This window comes from Drosophila yakuba, chromosome 3R (assembly GCF_016746365.2).
Source record: "Drosophila yakuba strain Tai18E2 chromosome 3R, Prin_Dyak_Tai18E2_2.1, whole genome shotgun sequence".
In the NCBI taxonomy this organism is placed as follows: domain Eukaryota; kingdom Metazoa; phylum Arthropoda; class Insecta; order Diptera; family Drosophilidae; genus Drosophila; species Drosophila yakuba.
Window position 1 is genome coordinate 29,672,167 of NC_052530.2, and position 23,713 is coordinate 29,695,879.

At 44.2% G+C, this 23,713-nt stretch overlaps 2 protein-coding genes across 5 annotated transcripts; one reads left to right on the top strand and one right to left on the bottom strand.

Annotated features, from left to right (window-relative positions):
* Positions 1-655: 655 nt before the first annotated feature.
* On the bottom strand, positions 656-7,073 carry LOC6538963 (discs overgrown protein kinase). Of its 3 annotated transcripts, none has more exons than XM_015193650.3 (4): positions 6,929-7,073; positions 6,226-6,314; positions 4,330-4,425; positions 656-3,617 (listed from the first exon to the last, which is right to left on the bottom strand). In XM_015193650.3, exon 4 carries the CDS (start codon positions 3,547-3,549, stop codon positions 2,227-2,229), a length of 1,323 nt encoding a protein of 440 aa, XP_015049136.1. In that variant the 5' UTR covers positions 3,550-3,617; positions 4,330-4,425; positions 6,226-6,314; positions 6,929-7,073; the 3' UTR covers positions 656-2,226. The 3 variants fall into 3 exon arrangements, with proteins under 3 accessions (XP_015049136.1, XP_015049138.1, XP_002099466.1); XM_015193652.3 differs by having other exon boundaries at positions 4,330-4,440; XM_002099430.4 differs by lacking the exon at positions 6,226-6,314 and having other exon boundaries at positions 4,330-4,440; positions 6,929-7,051.
* A 1,770-nt stretch (positions 7,074-8,843) lies between these two features.
* Positions 8,844-22,900, top strand: LOC6538964 (transcription factor Sox-1b). 2 transcript variants are annotated; one of them, XM_015193654.3, is made up of 3 exons: positions 8,844-10,345; positions 19,846-19,992; positions 20,892-22,900. In XM_015193654.3, exons 1-3 carry the CDS (start codon positions 10,320-10,322, stop codon positions 22,180-22,182), a joined length of 1,464 nt encoding a protein of 487 aa, XP_015049140.1. In that variant the 5' UTR covers positions 8,844-10,319; the 3' UTR covers positions 22,183-22,900. The 2 variants fall into 2 exon arrangements, with proteins under 2 accessions (XP_015049140.1, XP_002099467.1); XM_002099431.4 differs by lacking the exon at positions 8,844-10,345 and adding an exon at positions 11,443-11,895.
* The last annotated feature ends 813 nt before the right edge of the window (positions 22,901-23,713 follow it).

The following is a 23,713-nucleotide window of genomic DNA, read 5'->3' on the forward strand; positions in this document are numbered from 1 at the left end:
GGTGGTTTATTTTTTATTTTTAATGATTTTCTCTCATATCGCCCAATGCCCATGATACACTCGAACTCGATCTCGATCCAAGTACAATTAGTTATTAGTTCAAAATTCTATTCTCAATATACATATACATTTAATTATACAAAACTTTCGAAATTGCTATGTTCTTCAATTTGTTAGTTTCTCTATTTCGCTTATGCTCAATGGACTGCTCACACAAGATCGCTAAGTTCTCCATCTCCATCACCTTCACTATTTCCAGTGAGTGGCTCATAATCATAATGATGAATCATGATTCATTCAGTTTGTCGGGCTTCGATTTCGATTTCGATTCGATCAATAAAATGCTAATGGTTTAGTACTCTTGTATGCTAGGAGGAAAATCACACATATATTTAAGTTTATACTTGTAGGGTTGTTTTGGTTTCGGGTATTATTCTTATGTACACTCACTAGGTTCTTAATTCGGATTTGGGAGGAGGCTTGGGGCTTTTTCGCGGCTTGTCCCCCATTTCTGACTGCGCTATGTGGTCGTGTTTACAAGGTTGGTCGTTTTGCAAGGCGTGCGCTTCGAATAATGGAGTTTGTGTGCCAAAAATTAAAGTAAAATAACCGAAACGAACTGAGAAACGAACTTAGCTGAGAAAACAGAAAACAATTTGTAAGAAATATCACGTAATGTACTTTTATTTAAGTGTTTAGTGGCTTCCGCGTTCAGTGATCCGATTTTGTGTTTCGTATTTCTTTGATTTGTTAGTTCTTAGACTGCCAGCCAATCGCTGTGGGGTTTTACATGTTTACGTGTTCTCATAAGATATAGTTTATTTTAATATATATATATTCATATTTTTACCCATTATCTCTTGGCGCATTTAGAATTTAAGTTTTTTTTTTTTGCATTTTTCGTTTTTTATTTTATGGTTTGGTATTACTTATAAACAAATTTCATATTATAGCTACAATTTATTAGCTAGCGTTGTGTAACTTTACCTCTGAAGGGGCATTACTTCTTTTGTTAAGTCGAAACGTTAATGCAATTGTTTGTTTTGTGTATGTCTAACGCAATTTATATGCTCTCTATCTTAGTTACATGATTTTGTTGCGTAAACAAAGGGCTGCCCCAACTCCCAACTCCAACTCCTAACTCCCTCATCCCATTTCCCTACCGCTTGAGAAATGCGCGCACTAGTGTTTAAAAATCGGAAAGATACATATGAACACAGGCAGCGAAAGTATATATATATATATATATATAGGTGAATAATGCGGGGACAGTAGGCGGTACAGAAAGATACATAATATAACATAGGAGGGGGCTTATAAGTCAGAGCGTTGCTTAAAGCTAGAGAACGTCCCCTCTACTGCACGTGATCATCGCAATCATTATCATCGCCTAATTGCGCCCCGAAATCGTCATCAACTTAGGTTACAATGTGGGTGCTTTGCTGTATAGCATATGCTTTTGTATGGATTGGATTCGCTATCGCTAGAGCCTAAAGTCTAGGGTTAGGGACACACGCTGAACGCGGTGTCCTTTGTTTCTTTTACACAAATATTACACTTACAATCGAGTTATTATGTGTTTCATTGTTTCATGATCGGTTCTGAATGTGTTCTGCTTGATTTGGTCTGGGACTTCAAATTAACAAAGAAAAAATTGAGCCGGCCAAGAGCAATAGTCAAATGCAAAACAGAATTAAATGCCTGCGTGTCCTGACCCTCCTCCCAAACGCGCGGACCCTTAATTAACCACCGATCTATGGGCCGATCTTCAGGGATCAGGGATCGGGGAACTCAAATCAATTGAACAGTGCGGTTTGTTGCAGTTTCTTGCAGCCAGGTTGCAATCGTTTATGTTCTAATAGTATAAATTAAATTAATCATAGGCTAGTTAATTAATAATAAGCGCGCCCAACGTTCTAACATCTGGGAGCAGAAACCAAAATGTCAAAAAACAAACGAAAATTTACACAAAAAAAAAGAAGGAAAGCGCTGCGCTTTGCTATGCTCTGCTCCTCTCTTCTCTCACTGCTCTTGTCCTCCGTTTCTGGCAGGGACCTGGTCATCCTGCCGTTTGGATACATTCAACGTATTTTACCGCATATATAAAGCAAGTATTATATATATTAGGTATATATAACTATATATTCTACATGTATAGTTTTGCTGAGTTCTGCTGTTGTTTGTCTACTGTGTCGTGTCCAGCGTCGCAACCTAAACGATAAAATATTATTTGGCGTTCCCCACGCCACCGCCCCCTCCTCCGCTCTGCATACCGCCCACACCCACTCCACCGCCGCCTCCTCCGCCTCCCTGGCGCATCCGTATCGAGGGCCGACGTTCCGGCGTGTCGTAGGGCGGTCTCGACGAGTTGGTGGCCGCCATCGAGTCGTCCATGTTGAGTCCGTTGCCGCCGATCAGTTGGCTGCCGTTTCCGCCTCCATTGCCGCCCAGCATCGCCAGCGTTTGGCCGCCCTGGAGTTGCTGTTGCGCTGCACTGCCTCCACCGCCGCCAAGCGCCGCATTGACCTTGTGCTGCTGCTGTTGATGCGAGGAGGCGGCTGCCGCTGCTGCCACCGCCGCTGCTGCGGCCACTGCATCATGTCCCGCCTGACCGTCCGCTCCGTCCTGCGCCTGCTGAATGGCCTGGGGATTCCGTGGTCCGCCAAACTTAAGCAGGTTCCAGTCAAACACATAGTCATAAGTGAAGCCCAAACGGTGGAACAGGTTTCGGAAGAGCTTGCGCAGGTGGCAGTAATCGGGACGCTGGTCGAAATGCATCTGGCGACAGAAGTTCAGATAGTTGACGAACTCGCTGGGGAAGCCCTTGCACAGCACCACAATCGAGGTGGACAGCTTCTTCTCCGAGATCCTCTCGTACTTTTGCCTCTTGTTGGCTGCCTTTAGGCCCTGCCAAGGCAGGGCTCCCAGATTGAAGTACATGAGGACATAGCCGAGGGATTCCAGGTCGTCACGACGCGATTGCTCAATGCCCAAATGTGTGTTGATGGAGGCATAGCGGGCAGTGCCCGTGAGGTTCTTGTTTTCCCGATAGGGAATGTGCTTCAGCGACCGGGCATCCCGGAACTTTTTGGCCAGGCCAAAGTCAATGATGTACACCAGGTTGCCCTTCTTGCCAAGACCCATGAGGAAGTTGTCCGGCTTAATGTCGCGATGGATGAAGTCCCGCGAGTGTATGTAATCGATGCGGGAGATCATCTGGTCCGCCAGCAGCAGAACCGTCTTCAACGAAAAGCGGCGCGAACAAAAGTTAAAGAGGTCCTCCAGCGAGGGTCCGAGTAGCTCCATCACCATCACATTGTAGTCGCCCTCGCTGCCGCACCAGATTATGCGGGGTATACCTATGCCGCCCTGCATCGTCTTGTAGAACTTCGACTCGATGTGCAGCTGGGGGTGCTTGGTGCGGATGCACTCCAGCTTGATGGCCACCTCCTCGCCAGTGTTGATCGTGGTGCCCAGGTAGATGTCGCCGAACGATCCCGATCCTATCTTGCGGCCCAGGCGGTATTTGTTACCCACGCGCAGCTCCATTCTTGGACGTCTGTATTTGTGGGTTTCTGTGTGGTAGAGTGGAGTTTCCTCGGATCTGCGTTGCCTTTCTGCGGGAGTGGAGAATTTCAATATTAGTTTTCATTTCCAAATAGATCTACCCCCCAACATATAGACTCGATAAGGGGCTGTGGGGTTCTTACTCATCATACTATTCGATTGACCGAAACGAATCTAATAAGTAGCCCTTAAAATAATATGCAAATTCAAAGATCTACGCAGATCACAGAGTACGAAAGTACTTTGTCATCGCGATAAGATATGGAAAGGTTGCTACGATGCATTAAAATGGTTGAATTCTATCAGAATGTAAATATACTTAGTCAGCATTGTTTTGACTGCTTATAAAAATAGCAGAGGCGTCACAGGTTTTTACAAGTAAATATGAATCAAGTGACTCGAAAATACGACTATTGCCCACCAACAACAGCAATGTGTGATATTAATAGCAGAGTCAAAAGAGAAGTAAGCAATAACAAAATATCGAACTTCTATTTAGCGGTACTCGAAAATACAAATTCGTGGGGTTTATATCAAGGCAATTTCTACTGCCACATTTGATTTGTCAGTTCCTTTCGTTTACAATGAATATTAAAATACTTTTGATTCTACTGACACTAGATTGTGACACGTGATGGCCGACAACACGGCTGCTTTGTACAGTTGGCTAACAGTCTACTTTTGACAGCTAACGGGGCTCTTTACGGGTCTTTCCCAACACTCCTCCTCTTCTCCACTTTTCACCTCTTCACTTTTTCTCACCTGGCGCTGTCCTTTCGTCTGAGCTCCTCTCTTCTTCTTGTTCCGATTTGTTTCAAGGCAGTCGCTTATGGCTTTGTTTTCGCTTTGTTTTGGGCTCTGAAACGAGGGATACTACGTCAGGTCAGATTTGTTGGATCCTCAACTTGGTTAAACGCTATGTAATTTATATTCCCTCCTTTTCTCAGTCTCTTTTGTGATGGTCTACGTGATCAGAGTTATATATACTCAGTTCTTACCGAATATGCAGCGTAAGCAAGCTCCAAAAACTTGCATAATTCACTTTTGTTTGTGGTGATAAGGATTGCGGGACATAGACATGAAAACAACGCACGCAACAATCGATATCGAAAATAGAAAACAGTTAGCTAAGAATAAAATGAGAGAGAGCGGGAAAGAGAGAGAAGTAAGCTTGGCTTACGTTGACAACAGAAAAGAAGCAGAGAAAAGCGTACCAAAAGCAATTCGAAATGCAAATGCACAGTGGGCAGAAATGATAAGAACCCGAACCTCACACAAAGTAAAAGTCTATCTCGTTTATTTATATTTAAGAGTGAGCTCGTCCTCGCATTGGGCTGCGCTTATTGATTACGAATGGGAAAAACAAAAGATTCAATAAGTGATGAGTAACGATTAATTTAAATGCACAGAGAGAAATAGTATTACCAACATTCATCACATGATTAGTTACTGTATTACCTAATTAAATATTAGAAGTTAAAAACTTATTTGAGGGTTAAAAGGGCAAATGTACCAAGTGCCTCTAAATATATGACTCTTTTGTTTCGAGTGTATTTTAACGTGACGACACAAGCAACATGGAGAGGTGAATCAGCAATCAGGAAAAGACAACGAAGAGATTAACAACAAACAGATAAAAGAGACGTGTGGTTGTGTGTGCGTGGAGTAAACAATCGACGACAAAAGGGAGAGAAGTAAAATAAAACGCAGCGACTGTGAAAATGCCACTTAAATGACACTTTCCAGTGGTGGAAAGCACAAACAAATAGCGAAGATAAAACGTCTCGAAGTGAGAAAAATAAGCAACAAGCCGAATATTTTCACTTGCCGGCCAAAAATCACAAAAATTTTGTTTAATTGTTGTTTTCGGCGGCTCTCACTCAATAACCCCTTTCCTCACCCTCTTTCGAAATTCTGTGCGCTTTCTTTTACCGCTCACGCATTTCGATCGCTCTCTCTCTCTCTCTCTACCTCTCTCCACCGTTTCCCCGCTCCATCACTCACTCTGCGATTCTAACCTCAAAACCTGACTGCTTTGTTGTTGTTTTCCTGTTGGCTTTGATTTATTTAACCGAAATGTACCGTTTTTTATTAGTGCCTCTATGTTCTACACAGAAAGAAATCGCTGTATAGGAATCAAATAAAACTTTAGTATAAAATTGAAGATCTTTAATTTGTGTAGTGTGATGCGTGCTGGAAATATTTCATGTATTTCCTATTGGTAACTGAATATTTTCCAGGGTATCCAGTAGCTGTCTCGGCCGAGCGGGTAAACACGAATTGATTACAATTGCAAAACAGCTGCACGTTGCGTTGGCGGCTGCCGAAAAGCTTCCGCAAAAAAAGACGCACAAGAGAACAAAGAAGATACAAAAAACAGTTGTTCCAGCAGGCGCCACAAAACTTTAAAAAAAAAACCTAAGTAAACAGGGAAGAGCAAACGAAAAAGAAAACATTTGCCAAATCAACGGGAAAACCTCAGAAAAAGGAAGAAAACTTGACAGTATGCTTGCATTTAATTTTCAAACGTTAATGGCCTCCGAAAACTAACGGCACTCCACAAATGCATTGCGAATAACGGGTCTGATAAGGAGCAGTCGATAAAAGCGGGTGGAAAAGGGAAACTTGAACGTACAGTGGAACGAAATCCACACTTACCGTGGCTTCTTTTCCTTATTTTCCTTGATTCTTATTCCGCTTTGCCCACTTCCTCTGCTGGCGACGCTGCTTTTCTTCTTCTAATTCGACTGAAATCGAAATCGAATTTTTTAATTGGATTGATTCTGCCACAATAATTTTCATTTTCTTTGTTTTAGAGCCCAGACGTTGTTTTTGTTGTAGTTGCCACAATCGCACACAAACACACGCACACAGTCGCACTATTTGGGGCCACACGCAAGCGCATTTTATGCAATAATTTTAATAATAATGCATTGCTGACATATTTTAGTTATTTTCATCGTTCATTTTTAAATCGGTTATGCTGTTCATCTCGGCTTTTATGGGCGCATTGATTAACATCGGGTTGCGAATCAACTCGAGAAAATTAAACGAAACCAAACGGAACTCGGAATCTTATTAAAAAAAACCAAACTTATGCGAGTCGTTTGCCCTGGCAATAGATTCGTGCACACTAGTCGTCTCGCCCGCACTCACGCGGTTTCTACCGCGAGCACGTTGCTATCCCTCCTGCTTCAGCATTTTCACACCAACACAAAGACGAGGGCACTCACTCACACACTCGCACTCTCAATGAGACACTGAAATGCTGTTGGGAAATTCGAGTTTTCCTGCGCGTGGTAACCGCCGTTTTTCCGCTTGCAAACGGGTCTTTCGATCCGAAACGCAACTGACCACTTACGTTTTGCATGAACGCTGCGCTTTCGTTTCAATTTTCCTGGCTATTTCACATAGATTTCGACGATTTTTTACAAATTTACGCCATCTTGATATTAGCAGTGTGACCGCGCCGATAACGAAGAAAATTACCATCTGGTATTTAATCCTCCGCGGGCCAATAAATACCAAATATGCGCATATTCTTTTGCCAAACTGATTATGCTTTGAAATTATAATGTCAATGGAAGTATACATTCGCAGATCATTAGAAGTCCTACATGCCGTGGTATTCGTGGGGGAGGAAAGCTTTACCTTATAGGTACCATATAACGCAACCACATAATTTTAAGTTCATTGGTTTCCATAGCATCAATGCTTAACCATATATAAAATTGACGTATATGAAGCCATTATAATAAGTTCTCATTGTTAGTCGTTTAGAAAGTTATTATGTCTACAATTTAAATATTTATGTTCAAAGTACCACATTCTATAAATTGAATAGAACAATGAGTAAAAACCGACTTATATTTTGGCACCAGCTTCTTAGAATTTCAAACTTAAAATATCTAGAAATGACGAGCTAAATTGTCAACGCTGTTTTCATAATATGGGCACACTACACTTGCATAGTGAGATCAGGCAGCATTGTACTTGTGCTAATAAAAATATTTTTAAGGTGCGCCACCTAGCGGATGCCCAGACGAATGTGGTACATAGGTGGCGCACAAAACAAAAGGTGGCGCCATTTTTCAAAAATTCAATAGTAAATTTTATTTAAAGTTTTTGAAATTTATTTTCAAAGAAAAAACCAATTTGTCTGTTTTAGGAGAATACAAAAAAATACTCAGCAAAATGAGGACATTGTTTAAGGATATTAATACTCGTTTAGGAATTTATGATTTATATAATATTTATATACAAGTTGTGTCTATAACTTAAATGTTTTAAGAAAAGTTGTAAACCCTTTTTAAAGGCTTCTGCTCCATATCCACATGCGAGTAGAAATTGAAAATGAATTTTCCTTGGCATGTTTTGCAGTTATAGGTAGCATGCCAATTTTGATGTTACACAGAGGCAGCGAAATACCTGAAACGAATACTTTTATTGCTGCAATACTAATAAAGCAAAACACGTGTGAATTCCATTACTCCGCCCACCCGCTTTCCGCTTTCCCCGCTTTCCCCACTTTCCACCCATTTTCCCCATTCCGTGCATTTTCCGGCTGTGTAACCCAAGAAAACGGTGACATAAAAAAGGAAGCACAGTTATGTATGCATATGTGAAAAAGTGTGGGTTTTTTTTTGGGAGTATGTGCCAAGGTGTGTTTCATTTTCAAGTGGGGGTAGGGTAGATAAGCAATCACTCGAAATTGATAACAACAAAGGGGGGAAAAGAGTGTAACGATTTGGCATTGCAACGGGCAATTTAAAATGAAATACAGGCAAAATAAATCACCTCAATCGCAATTACCTACGATATTTTATTTCCCACTGCTCCCAGCTTAATTGCACTTTTGCATGCATCTACCGAAATCTCCATTTTCCATTTATTGCTGGAATCGCTGAAGATCGTTTCCCATTGGCTGGGAAAAAGAGAAAACAAAGCAATCGAACGAGGCAATTGAAGATACAACAATAAAACAAGAAAAACCACTCGCCTAACCGCTCACACACACCAACTCAAGTCATATCGCTGCCACGCACACATGCAAAGACTCGCGATCGCCGACGAATGAAAATCGTCGTTATTTCGACCGATGGTCAACTGCCAACGAACAAAAACGAAAAAAGTAAGCCCCATTTGTAGGTGCGAAGCAGTAAAAAGCGAGCAGACGCGTGTATGCAAATGATCTCGTAAAACCATATATGAACAGCACTGAGAGAAATCAGGGAGCACAATTTACTTCTTCATTCTCCTCCATTTAATTTATTGTATATATTTTATATGATGTTTTTCATGATGTTTTGTTTAAAAATAAATAGCTGACAACAGACTAAACTTCTCAGCTACTGATTTGTAATATATACCCAGTGCATACTGTAAATTAAATTCAGTTTAAATTCGGATTTTGCTCAGTGTCCTGTTGTACTTTTGCACATTTCCTGACTGCCCGCCGTTGCTCTCAATATTGTGCTCACTAAATATTTCCGCAACACATGTCGCATATCTGGGGGCCCCACTGCCCCGCCCCTCTTGCTGCACGCCCCTCGACTGCTCCTTCTAACGCAGCAGTGGAAAGCAGTGGAAAAAGCGCCATTTGGTTTCGTTTAGCAGGCGGCTTGAATATTTTTTGTATTTCGCTTTTTGCTCGGCGGCGGCTTAGATCAAATAATGCGATTTCATGGCAAGTCGCAAATTGTCAAGCGGTCGTCGCATCCGCCGCCACGCCCCCCGCCCACTAGCGCATTCAGTTGCATTTCGACCTTTCTGCTCCAGTTTGATTATGAAACGAAAGAAGTGGGGGAAAAAAAATTAATTTGTACGCGCTGATTTTTTTCCTATACAGCGCAAATATTTTTAATTAATTCATAATATTTTTTGTAGCTTTTTTTGCAGCGACTTGTTTATCAACAAGTTGGCGCGCTTTGAAGTTTGCCGGTCCAGAAAATAAACAACAAAAAATGCTTGAACGCAAGGGGGGAAACGGGGGAAATTGTTAGATGGTCGGCCATTAAATTTCCTAGACGCGAATCAATTTTCCAGTCGCTGCAGTTCAGCGAACTGCCTTCGAAGTGGCGAGCGTTTCTGTATTTCATTCTATTTTTTATGGAGTATCGTATAATTTTCATTTTGATGCCTTTTATGACACTTCCAAAAAGAGTAAAAAACGGGCGCTGCTTTGACGTTTTCAGTTTTGAGTTTTGAGTTTTGAGTTTTTCAGGTTCGATTCCATCTCCCCACTTGGCATAAAACATCCGAAATGGCCTAGGTATTTATGATTCCGTTTATGCATTTCTCCGTTTTATTGTTTAATTTTGATACTTCGATTTGTCTGCCTGGCCGGCGGCGTTTGAAAAAAAAAAGTTAATTGAGCTGTAAAAATTATAAAGATGTAAAAACCCCCAAAAATAATTTGGCGGCCGAGATGCGAGATATGGGATAGTTGGGTCCTACCATAACTTCCAGTTGAAACCAGCTGGTAAACAAAAGCGTAACCAAACTACACTTCTTCGACGTTTTACGATCGTGGAATGAATAGCTCTCCGTTGCCCGATTATCTCATTTCTCTTTTTTTTTTTGAGGGTGTTTTCTGTTTTCTGTTTTCTTTGCATTTTTACGATTTTGGCTTGGATCGAATCGAATCGTGTGGAGCATAAAGTATAATCTAGTGCAAAGTGGTTATGAAAAGATCTTACCAGTTCACCTGATCTCGGCTTCTATGTGGACTTATCAGGCGTTGGATCGATGAAATGGTACAGCATTTACATCTCACCAGGTGAGTCGCAGATGGAGACCAAGTCTTTCTATCTATTTATAAAAAATATTTCTAACTCAAAGTGCCAAAGAAGTGGGTCACAGTTGGTAGGAATCTATATTAATGGCATTTTTATAACAGGCAGTGGAAATTAATCATTTCCATTTGTTTTTATTATAATTATTACAAGGCTTTGATGTAATGTATTAATAGTTTCTGGTAAATAGTTCTCCTACCTCAAGTTCTGTCCACCCTGAGAACCCATCGATCATTTCCCACGCCCACTCCCGCGCACTATCTCCATTCACCTCAGTTAACCCTTAAATCCCTAATGATCTTATCGACTTCTCATTACCAATCGTTGCTCCTCGGCGTGTGTACTCATTCAGGACCAATATCCCCACCCCTTCCCCCCCTCCCCGTTGGTACTCCAAATACAGCTGCAACAAGTGGCAGGTTTCTAACGATCCCGAGAGTCCACCCCTTCTTAGTCCGAAGTCTTTGAGGTGTCATAAATCCACATGTGGCTGTAAAGTGTTACTAATTTCTGTTTCTGTTTCCATTTCGATTTATGTCTCCCAGCTTTGCCAGCTCTTTGCCATCTCTTTCAGATACCCTGTAGTTTTGGATACAGTAGGTATGTTGTATTCGTTCTACATTTAGAGGTAACTATTTCAAAATTCCATGTTTTACTCTATCAAGTCTGCAGTATAACTAGTTATTAATATTAAAATGTATAGCTAAATTGAACTTATTCGAGTTATACACTCACTCTAATTTCTCTTTTTCTTAATCCTTCTTTCCTATAAATTCCGCATACTGGGTACCTAAAAGTCGAACCTTGCTATTTATGCATTCCCACTAGTTTCTCGGCGACAGTCGTCACCCCCGCCCCATTTTCGATTCCGCTCTGGGGCCAACTAATTTCACATGAACATGTTAATATTTACACGCGTACCGCCGCGATTTTTATGTTCGCCCCCGCCGCGTACTGCTGCCCCTTCCCCCTACTCACCCTACTCCCCCTTTTACTACTTTGCCTTATAACCCCCACCACCCACAAGAGACAGCCAACCAACCACCGTCGTCAGCTTATCGCCACGATCGCCTCGAAATCCGACGAGTGCCGAGCTCGTCTTGGGGAAGCAAACCAGCGATCCCCAAGATCAGTCGCAGTTAGTCCGTCAACCTCGTCGCGTCTCTGCCATCCGTAACACTCACCACTCGTAAGCCCCATTCCAAATTCCCGACATTTCTGCGTGGGCGCCAAGCAGCTGCAAGAACAATTCGTGATAGTGATTGACACATAGAGTTTTGTGCACAGCGGATGATTTAGTTTAATATCGGAGTTTTAATCAAGTGCCGTTGAAAATGAGTGAAAGTGCCAGCTCCACTTGCTCGAAGGATCGGGCGAAGCCGGTGGAAACCCTGGTCCTGGCCAACTATGCCCTGAAAGCCGAGCAGAAGAAGGCCCAAGGACAAGGTGGTCGCAAGGAGGACGAGCGCATCACCACGGCGGTGATGAAGGTCCTCGAGGGCTACGACTGGAATCTGGTCCAGGCCTCAGCCAAGTAAGTCCTGTGATTTATATTGAGATTAAAAGGGTGTTGATAGTTCGTTAATCGGGAGATGTGCTATCAAATACCATCAAGTTATGCAGATAACCAAACTCGGATTAAGACATTGTGTTATTCCCATGAGCAAATGGAGTCCTCAATGGAGTTGAAGCCACCGTTAAGCCGCGAATGACTAAGCAGGCTTCGATGAGTTCGCTGATTAACACGATTTCCAGGCACATATGCACATACTTGTATAGGTGGGTTTTCTTTTATTTAACTGGATAAACAAACTTGGCGAACCGCAAAGGGAAAGGAAAGCACAATACTTGGTAGGGAAGGAATCCGCCGGCATTTATGTAAATATAAATGAATTTACACATTCACACATATTAGACAAACAAACCAGGGCAACAACACAACAAATTGGCCAAAGGCAGAAATAATAGGAAGAGGCAATAACAAGCCACCAGATACAAAGATACAGAGATACAAAGATACAGAGATACAGAGATACAAAGATACAGAGATACGAAATACAGGCCGCAATAAATGCGCCGTGCAGAGTGGCACAAAATGTTCGAGATGAAGACGACGACGACAAATCAATTCAGGCATAAAAAGCGAATAAATATGTTTTTAGCGTAAAGACGCTAACTGCTAACAAGGTGGAGGTGGAGGTGGAGGTGGAGGTGGAGGTGGAGGTGGAGGTGGAGGTGGAGGTGGAGGTGGAGGTGGAGGTGGAGATGGGCTTCTTGGGGCTGCAAACCCCAGCAGATCTCAACTCAAGCGCACCGCGGAGTTGACACTTGGTTCCGTATTTCGTATTTCGGATTACTTGCAGTGGCTGCAGGTCGTGGGAAAGAAGGGTGCCAGCAGCAGCGGCTGATCTCTCAGATCCCTCGGACTCCAGATTCCCCACATCCCCCCTTCCTGATGCCCTCTCAGATCCCAGATCTTAGTTCCATGATCCTCGGTAGCTCCAGCTGTCTGTTTGAGCGGCAATTAGCAAATGCCGGGCTTCCACCTCCGGTCTTTAAGCTGGGCTCCAGTCTTATCTGAGTTTGTCAGCCGCCTTCAGTCGCTTTGTTCTCCGCGTCGCTTATCACTGGCCTGGGATTACACTGGAAAAATAAACTGGGAAGATTGCTAGTAAGCTTACAGTTTACTAACTGATGTGAGTGCTTATTTATTGTCTAGTTTGATGCTGATGAATTTTAACTCGCTAGTGCACATGAATGAGTGCACGGAAAGAGTTTCCCCTTGAAAAACTCGAAGAAAACAGGTAGTTAGTATTGATTTACGATTCCGTTTCGGTTTCCCCCAGTGCAGCCGAGTGGAGCTGATTCTCAGCTGTCCAGGGACAAACATCCTTGGGCGCAGTGGCCCCCTCGTTGCGAAATGCGCAGAAAGCGCTGTCAAGAGCACGTGTGTGTTTGCACAAGGATATGAGCGCCATTTCCTTTCCATTCCTTTCCTTTCCTTTATCTATCCACGTTGGAGGAGGGGCTCCATTCCCCACCACTCCACCAGTCCACCAGTCCACCAGTCCACCGATCCACCCACTTGGAGCCCTCCTGCACTCACTATCCCCCAACTCTCGGCAAATTGTTTACCTTGCGCTTTATGAGCCTTGTTTATTTCCACTTAAAATCGCTTAAATGCACATCGCTTGCCTTCAAGTCCCCGCTCACTTCACCGGATTACCACCACGTATCCCTGTCACCTTAAAAATTAAATCTCTTAAATGGCGAAAATGTGCTGTAAGTGTAATGTGTGGGAGACACGTTTAATTGCCTCGCTGTTTGTCCTGATTGACAGCAGCAATTGATTTCAAATTGCTTTACTTTCTGCTAGGAATTTTGTTGGTTTGAAGTGAGGAGTACAAAGCACTGGCATTTATCTAAAAAAATTTTCCTTTATTTTATTTATAATTTTACCATTTAGTTACAATGAATCTCAACGATATAGGGCAGCATAGCAAGTATCGAGCATATGTAACAGTTTGTGACTTCCTTTTGCAAACAGGGTAATGCTGTTTGATTTGCTGTTTGATTTGGTTAAATTAATTTCGCATGATTCACTTGAAAAACTGTTACTTAAGAGCAGCCACAACCACAACGTGCTGAGGAGCCACTTGAATAGTCAGACGATCGTCGCAGCACAGCACGACATAAACCCATATATACACGTATATCTGTCCGCTTTTGGGTGGACTGGGGTTTGTTATTAAATAATACAGACACCATGTGCGGAACGGAACCCCTTCTTATGCGCCCTGCTCTATTTACTTGGCTCGATTAGATATGGAACCCTACTACCTCCTCCAAGGAGGAGGCGGCGCAACTTCGGGTAGGACTTTGGCGACGCTATAAATATTTCATTGCTTATCTGCGTGTCCGGCCCGAGGTGTTATCACTCGCCCATGGAGCACCCCTCGGCCAGGTGGGCCAGGCATCCAGAGCCAGAGCCAGAGCCACAGCCCCTAAGTCATAAGCCATCCATCGGATAGTTCTACTTTCGGCGCTGCGACGAGTCAATTTACATGGCCCCAACAAGTCATCTCGGGCAGCCTAACCAAACACTTCCCCATGGTGAAAGCTCCGCTGGCGTCCTCATGCCATCCAAATGGGGGGACAGTGGGCCACATCCATGAAGTTATTGAGCAACTTACTTGGTGTCTCGAAAACCGCAGAATGAAGAAGTGTTTCTTGGTTGTCATGCGAGTAAGAGGTATTATACCTAGAGCATAGAAGTTATAGAACTTAACCCCTTCGAAGGCAGTAGTGCTACTAGTTCCACAGTTTGCTGTTACAAACATGTTTGTAGCTGTTGCGCCGCCTCGTGTTGGTAGAAACCCCCTCACATGTTGGCAGAGCACCGCCCCCTGCAGACCCCAAAAAGCCGCCCCCAAGAGCAGCAACCTCAGCTTTTGGTGGCCGGTAAAAGTTTGTGCAGCGGCAACAAGAAGAACAGATACACGTGCGGCTTACAAGGCAAATATTGATTTTGTTGCTGCTGATGGCCCTGTTTTTGTTGCTGGCCCATAACCACAACTGCTGGCCAAAAGTTGCCAGCCTAGACTCGCTCGTTTTGCATACTTTTTGTTGCAGCCGGAATTTACAAAACATCGCCAGCTCATCTCCCCGAGGTGTTGTCCTCCTCCTACGGGCAAGTCCCCATCCATGGTCGAGTTTTCCAGTTTTATGGCCAGGTGAGCGCGACAATGGCCGAAAAAGTTGCCACCAACTAAAGTGCAAGTGAGCCAAGTTGTACCACCAACTTGTGATGTGAGCCAAAGCCAGCGAGGCTCAAAGGATTCCGCGATTAGGGTCGCCAAAAGTCTGGGCAAAAGAGAAAGGGGTTCTTAAGGTCGGAAATGAAGTGGAACATCGATTTGATGAGCTCAGGAGTTTGCCATCTCATGATGTTTGTTCGTTGGCTCAAATTTGAAGGGAAGTATCTGTTATTGTATCTGTCTGCTATTTCCTGTAATGATTTTATGCTTTTAGAAACAAGGCATCTACTTTGAATGAGCATATTAAATATAAGACAAATTATTAAATATTACTAACAAAGCACACGACTTCTGTTAGACTTTAAAATCCTGCACATCGTTGCTGCGAACATCCGAGGGTATCACAATACTGAGCAAACTCCCTGGGCTCTGCTAAGCTCGGGGTATTTGGCCAAATATTGAACAACATTTGCGCATAAAATTGAAGGCGCATTTGATCCGGCCATAAGCTTTTAGCCCAAGTACTGGCACATTTTGGCGCAAATCCCCACGATATGCCTTTCAAAAAGGGTTCAATGGCTCAGCAGCCATTCCGTTTCGAATCCCCGTTCCCGTCCCCGTATCCTGCATCCTTTCCACATCTCAGTGTGTGTTTCTGGCGGCACTGGGAATCCTGTGGCCGCCGTTTCCATGGCGGGAACACCCACGCGATTATTCCTCGAATGCCGAAGTCTGCCGGATTTCCCGATGGCTGGGCGAAAAATCGCCAGCGGGAAAATAGGTGTGGAAATTCGGCGCAAACTTTTCATATTTGTGAGATTCCGAAAAGGCGCGCTACACTAGAAAACAGGCAAACATTGCGAGGCGGAAAGCAATAAATAATACTCGATGTTGACTTGCTTTGCATTCGGGTGAATCATGCATATTCCCACGAATCGAGGGGCTGGATTCTAAATATTTAACTACTCTTTAGCGGCTGCGTTGCGATTGAAAGTGAGTCATTCCATAGCCGGTTTAGAATGGCATGAATATATCTAACAATTAACGTGCCAACACTTGATATATTGAATAATAATATTAGATCATAAATCCTTGTTGGGCAGTGTCTCTAGCTAGGTTATTCGATTGGGGGCCACTTCAGCACTGGGACAATCATCAAATGTCAGGGACATACTCGCATATTCGCAGCTGACATGCTACAGCATTGATTGTAGCTGCAACCACCCACCAATCAGGCGGAAAATAGCAAAAAACCACCCATCAGCCACCAAAACCAGGATATAGCTGAGCTCGTTGCTCTACGCCACTTAAACTGTCGCTCTTCATCGCGTTGCCGCTCCCAGCTGCCACGCCCCCTTTCCCTGGGTCCTTTCACGCCTACTCAGCTGCTCCTTGCTGGTCAGCGGTGCTGGGGAATCGGAATGGGCCGAACTCTCTGTCACTTTGCTCGAGTGCGGCACAGTGCGCTGTAAAAATAAATTGACTTGGAAATTGAAAAAAGCAGGAAAATGAAATGAAAATGAGAGTGCTGCTGCTGCTAGTGGTGGAAGTGGAAATGGATGAGGACGTGGCCAAATGAAATGATAACAGACAATGGAATCGAGATGAAGTGGCCAAGAGGCGGCTTAAATCGAAAGGGAAAGCTCAAAAAGGCCGCTCTGCTCAAGAGGTCGCCATGTGTGGCTGCTTCAATGGCACTCGCACTCCTATGGGTTTCCAATAAGACCAGCCATTCCCATTGATCCCTGACCCAAGTAGAAGCCAATAACGAGATGTTTTCCTTGTTACCACAGCCGCACAAAAAGTTGGCCAAGAGCACTGGCCAAAACTATGCAGGACAACTAAGTTGGCTAGAATGTTTGAATACTATATAAAGCATTGCTTAGCTAAATTAAAAATGTTATGTACATAATGTTATGCACATAATTTGATCAATACCCTTTTAATATCATAAGCAAGCCAATGTCTTCAATGAGATAATCTTTATATACTTATTTCAACCTCAGTAACCAAGTACTGGATTAAAATAAAACGTTAGCTCTCTGATTAACATATATGATTTATCAATGGATTTTATTTTTATGATAAATAATAATTAGCTTATTATCCCATAATTTCCTGTAATTTTCCGCACTTTAGCAGTGCAGCTGGCCACAAAGTCTGAGCAAGTAAGAACTCAAGTGCCAGTCTCACGGTAGCAGATTCCCCCTGATTGTGAGTAAAGGGGCAGCTCCAGCACCTTATCACCTTATCAGTGCCCTGGGTGTTTGACCACCTTTTCGGACGAACTTCGGGGGCCAACAGAGGGCGGAACATAAAAGAAGAAAGGCCAGGCGACCGCAGTGCAAACAGGCAACTGCATCCGTTGGATGCATTTTAAATTTGTTTGACAAAAGTGTCGTAAAAGCGGCGGCTGCGTGGGAAAATGTGGGCACTGCCTAAGCAAATAAGAAATAAAAACGAAAATACTGGAGATACAACACAAAAAGACAAAATAACAACGAACTGCGGCTGCTGCAATTTGTTTACACGCGCTGTATCTGTTAGATACATTTCATATTTGTGAACTTGTGAAAATCGCTGAGACGTCTCCGCCGCTAATTAGGCGCATTTGTCCCCAGTTTTTGACATGCGCTTACAAATTGGAAATGAAAATGGGCATGGAAATGGAAATGGGTATGAAAATGGGAGTTTTCATGCCGTGTTTACAGCTTCGTGTTAAGGCCGTAAATATTTGGGATGCACTCCTTCCCCCGCCACAGTAAAATTTAATAACAAAAGCGGCAAATGGCCCATTGCTGATAAAAGAGGCGCAAGAAAAGCCGAAGTGTATCTTTGCATCCTCGCATCTCTGTATCTTGTATCTTGTATCTTTGGCATATGCGAAAAATGGAAAGCTGCAAATTCAAAATTCCTCGCAGTCGCCGCTCATTTCTCATATTTGCCCATGAGCTAACGGCCACTTGAAGATATCACTTAATGAGATTTGCGCATCTCCGAATGCAACAACAGCAGCAAATAATGAAGACGTGCTTGAGTTGCCAAGTGCCCCGGGCAAATGCTGTGCATATATCTCTGGGGTTTCGACGGTGCACGCGAAAAAATTCAACAAAATGTAGCTACTTGTGCCAGGAAAATGAAATATAAAACTCGCATTTTCGCTCAGTGTAGGCCTGGGAACAGCGCACCACCTCGCAAGTCCCAGAACCGAGTGCAGCGAACGAACATCACTTGATTCTGATTAGCGTGCTGTCAAGCGTGAGAGCTGCAGATACAGATACTCGTACTCGTGCATATATATACTTTTGAATCCGGGGGAGCTCGGCTTTGGCTATATGTTGTTGGGATGCGGGGATGTTGGGATGCTGGGAGGGGTGGGGTCGTGACGCCGACGATACCAAAAGGCAGATAACAAACCCCAAGACGATGTCCATTTGTCCTCCGGTCGCGTTTTAAATCGCTTAATAAGCTCGGCCGAACTTGTAATTAAGCCCAGGCGCAAGGCGGCTAACAACGGAAGTTCAAAAATCGACTGAGAATGGTAATATATTTGGGTTTTTTTAAGCTAATCAATGCCTGGGCTGCAAACACCTGCCTATTGATTTGCACTGATTGAAAACAGATTCAAACATTTTCCGGCCAGGCACAGAATGCAGTCAGGCATATTGAATAAACTCACTGCCACAAAGGCACTGGCACACCAACTGAATTTAAGGATTTACCTAACAAATCCTTGCCCTGATCATGTTTACTTAGGATAAATAATTCAATATAGAAGGCTCCCCAAAAAGGTGGGCACTCTGCCACAGTGTTCCGCCCCCGAAACGCCTATCTCTTTGATTGAATCTCTGAATCTGTGAATCTCTGTCTTCCTCGCTGCTCGACATGCTAAATAAAAGTGAATGAATAGATAAGAACAATGTGTGTGCTGGACTTCGAGTTAGAGAGGGGTGTCCTTTTGTATGAGTGCCGAAAATATGTAGAAACAGGTTGTTACATTTTGGTATGCCAAAACAAGACCTCATTTCTCACTAGTATGTAGAGAAATAAAAGTATGTAGAGAAATAGATTGAAATTAGACAGAAACAGGCTTAGGTTTCCTGGAAAAATAGATTTCATTATGCCATGCCAGTGTGCACATGGGAACAGCACGCTGTTTGTAGCAGAGATAACTCATACGCCCCGTTGGTTTTATTTGGACGAGCTTGTGTCGCTCTGTCAATGGATTTATTGGGAGGTTTGGAAGGAGACAAGTGGAGATGAACTCGTTGTACACTTTATGCAAAGTCAAGAGTTGAGGCAACCACTTAAAGGATTCCCCATGCTTTCTGGCATGGCTAAAATAGATTTTGGCCCACCAAAAGCCCACTTCTCTCGAATTTTGCACGATTTTGCTGATTGCTTTTGTTTGCACTTCACTTTTGCACTGCCCGCTGCCATTTTTGTGGACTCAGAAATACATTTTTGACTGCACTCCTGAACTTTGCTGGCTTTCTACGCTGCTGCCGGCCTTGATGCCATTTCTCTACCATTTCTCTACCATTTCTATTTGCTATTTGCCGTGGCAAATAAAAGTTTTAATTGCAAATTTCAGTTTGACATTATGCGTTGTTGTGCCGTTTTTCGGTCTGCGACGTCTTTTAGCAATTAATGAAACTTGTTTACCCCGCCAACAAGTCACTGCATTTCTGACCGACTACCATCCACTCTCTCTACTTACATTTCAGGGCGCCCACGGACCGCAAAAAGGAGCACATCAAGCGCCCAATGAACGCCTTCATGGTTTGGGCCCAGGCAGCCCGCAGGGTCATGTCCAAACAGTATCCGCATCTGCAGAACTCGGAGCTAAGCAAATCGCTGGGCAAGCTGTGGAAGTAAGTACTGGCTATTCTATACCCACTACACTATTCTATACTATGCTATACTATACTATACTATATATACATCACTTTGGATTGGAGGAGCGGCGAAACTGAGGCACGTATCTGGCTGCGTAAACGCTGGGGCATGGACCACTTGAAAAGTGTCTTTTATAAGCCCCACTTCTCGGCCAGACAAAGCAGCCATCCCCAGTGGGGGTTAGGGTGTTAGGGGGTTAAGGGGGTGGGAAAATCCCCCAAGTTTGGTTAAGGGCTTTCCGTCGAGACAGGGAATTGCATCAGTAGTCAGAGAGAAGGAATCAGTTACTCAGAGGACAGCCAACTGCAGCCCAGCAAATAAAGTCAGATAAACATCTAGTATCCAGGAAGCCAAGATAAATATATTAGGTTCACCTGCTGGACACTTTCCAGAGAAAGTCACGAGCTGCAAGCTGAAATATTGCACTTAAACAGGCTACTTTTCTTACCTCATATTTCCATAAAGCTGACTTGAGTCCAAGGAAATGTCGCATCTATTATTGGGCTCAAGAATTCTGAGAGTCGCAGTGACAGTTAATTAAACAGGCTTTATTTATGGGCCCAACAAATTGGTCCAGCTCCATTCGCAATTAGTTGGGGCGGATGCTTCGATCTTCTTATCAGCCGAAGACTCCACTTCTTATCGCCGCTCGCCCCAAGCGCTGAACTGTGAAATTTTAATTTCGAACCGCACAATATTTTATTACAAACAATATATGCAAACGACGCCGCTGTGTCGCAGATCGCCTTTTGGCCCGACAGATTTTATGCATTAATCACGCAGCTGAGATCTGCGGCAGATAGCTTTTAAGAATAGTGGCAATCCAGTAAATACTATTTCTATATTTCTATCTGCTACCCATTTGCACTTGCAGAAACCTAAAGGACAGCGACAAGAAGCCCTTCATGGAGTTCGCCGAGAAGCTGCGGATGACCCACAAGCAGGAGCATCCGGACTACAAGTACCAGCCGCGGCGCAAGAAGGCGCGCTTAATGCCCAGCCAGCAGAGCGGGGAGGGGGAGTCTCCGGGTGCAGAGATGGCCATGTCCGCCAGCACGGGCAGCTCCGGCAAGCCGAGGAGCAGCAATGCCAATGGCCAGAGGCGAGCTGGAAAATCAAATGCAGCTGCTCTGGGCGACTGCGCCTCCTCCATCGCCCATGCCAATGTGGGCTCCAGCTCCGCGGATGTGTTCAGTAATGAGGCCTTTATGAAATCCCTGAACAGTGCCTGTGCGGCCAGCTTGATGGAGCAGGGCCTCATCGAAACGGGCCTGGACTCGCCCTGCTCCACGGCCAGTTCACTGTCCTCGCTGACGCCCCCAGCCACGCCCTACAATGCCGCCCCCTCGAGTGCAAAGGCAGCGGCAGCAAATAACCCCAGTCTCTTGCTAAGGCAACTAAGTGAGCCGGTGGGCAGTGCTGGCCATGATTACGGAGTTCTGCTCGAGGCTGGCAGGGAGTATGTGGCTCTAGGTGAGGTCAACTATCAGGGGCAAGCGGCGGGCGTTGGAGTGCAGGGTGGAGCAGGAGCAGGAGGAGGTGGAGGAGGAGATGGAGGAGCAGGTCAGGAAATGGACTTCCTGGAGAACATCAATGGGTATGGTGGCTACGAGGGCAGTCGGGTGAGCTACCCCGCCTACGCCTACGCCACCAATGGAGGCCACTTCGGCGGCGAGGAGCAGCCACAGCCAGTGGCGTCACAGGCCAGTGAAGCCTTAAATTACAAGCCAGCTGCCGCCGACATCGATCCCAAGGAAATTGACCAGTATCTCATGGATCAAATGTTGCCCATGACGCAGCACCATCATTCGCATCACCCACACCACACGCACCCGCTGCACCACCCACTGCACCACCCGCTGCACCACTCGCCGCCTTTGAACTCCTCCGCCTCGCTGTCCTCGGCCTGCTCCAGTGCCAGTTCGCAGCAGCCGGTGGCGGACTACTACGAGCACTTGGGCTACTCCCCGGCGGCCGCCTCCTCCGGCAGCCAGGTCCCCAACTTCGGCGCCCAGCAGCCGTATGCCAACGGCTCCGGCTCCCTGACCCCCACCCTGGGTGACCCCGCACCGCAACAGGAGCTGCAGTCCCAGCAGCAGGAGCAGCAGCATCAGAATCCATCGCAGCATCATCTGTGGGGCACTTACACTTATGTCAATCCCTAAGCTACTTCATTTGCACATTTGTTGTGTTGCACAGAGAGAAAGAAAGTTGGAAAGATATTCCTAAAATGCAATTCCAATTGCAGAGGTTTCTAATCACGTCTTTCAAATGTCATTCCTAAATGTGGCACTTTAGTCTTAACTAATTTGGGAAAAGCTCATTCCTTTTGTCTAAATTGGTGCACCAAACTTCCGAATATTATTTAAATATTTATTTCCCACGTTGTTGTAAATTAAGTTGAAGTAAAAAAAAGTTAGCAAGTTGCACCCGGTTTCTCTCCGTGCACCTGCCCCCTGCACTTCCGTTTCCGCCCCGCTTTATGGGTCACTTAGATGGCTTTCGTTTATTGGTTTATTGTCTGTGCCCTGTCCGTGTGAGCGTGAGACTTGTGTGCATGTGTGTGTGTTGCTGGCTCGAGGGTCCTTTTTGGAGATTCCCTGCAATTTAAGCTAATCGCTGCGATTTTCGTTTATGGCTGCATTATTCCTTTTCCCATCAATACGCAATGCCACTTGCAAGAATCGAAGAAAAAGAGCCATGGCCAAACAATCTAAATGGAAATGCAGCAGGGAGTGGCAAGAATGACGAGTTCATAGCTAATTGGAGCAATATAAACTAGTAGTTGTAATTTCTATTTGTAAGAGCGTAATGTTTAGAATTGGCAAGTTAGTATACGAAAATGTACGAGCAATCTTAAGAAAATATATAAACACATTACTTAAAGTATCTTTTGCATCAGCTGTTCAAATTAAAGGTTCTTTGAGTTTAAAGGTGCAAAAATGGGCTTGTGAAAGGTGAGCAAATCACATTTGTGTGCATTCTCAGTTGGTAAATGGAAATCAAGACCGGCATACCAGATTTCCCTCGCAACAAGGCCAATTCCAAATGGCTCGGGGCTGGTGGAAATCCAGTGAGCTGGGCGTGGCTATGACAGTTTCCCACACTCTGCAGATCATATTTGGGCCTTGGTGTCTACACCTGGGCTGTGTGTGGCACCTGTAAGCGTTGTAAACCCGAAAAAAATTCCTGTGAAATTAACACCCGCCTACCAAACGGGTTTTTCACTTTTTTTCTCATTTTTTCCCTTTTTTTCACGTTTTTTGCTAAGCAAAACAATTTGAGACAAAATGAAAACCACACTTAGCTGCGAATGGGCAACGCAGTTTTTATTTATTTGCCGTCTTCTTTTGATTTTTTTTTTTATTTAGCACGGCATTTAGTTTATTTATTCAAATTTGGAAGCTTAAGTTCAATTTGCGGCTGTAACAAGTTGTTGTTAATTGAAGCGCAAGCAGGAAGGCAAAAAAAAAATGAAGTTGGGCATTAGAAAAGAAGAAAAAGCAATGACCAAGCCAAAATGGCTAAAATGGCTGAAATGGCCGGAAAATAAAATGGCCGAGGGCAAACAGAAATTCATTTAGATGTGTATGCATTAATTTCGAAAGTTGCAAATTAACACGTTTAGCGAAGCCCTTGTTTATTTATCCACAATATTTATGAGCTGTATTTATTTTCCGATTTTTTCGCCTCTTT

Excerpts from the sequence above, each read along its gene's own strand:
- LOC6538963 (XM_015193650.3), bottom strand. The coding sequence starts at position 3,549 with ATGGAGCTGCGCGTGGGTAACAAATACCGCCTGGGCCGCAAGATAGGA.
- LOC6538964 (XM_002099431.4), top strand. The coding sequence starts at position 11,696 with ATGAGTGAAAGTGCCAGCTCCACTTGCTCGAAGGATCGGGCGAAGCCG. Across the intron at positions 11,896-19,845 it reads CTGGTCCAGGCCTCAGCCAA|GGCGCCCACGGACCGCAAAA; the intron begins GTAAGTCCTGTG and ends CTTACATTTCAG. Across the intron at positions 19,993-20,891 it reads TCGCTGGGCAAGCTGTGGAA|AAACCTAAAGGACAGCGACA; the intron begins GTAAGTACTGGC and ends TTGCACTTGCAG.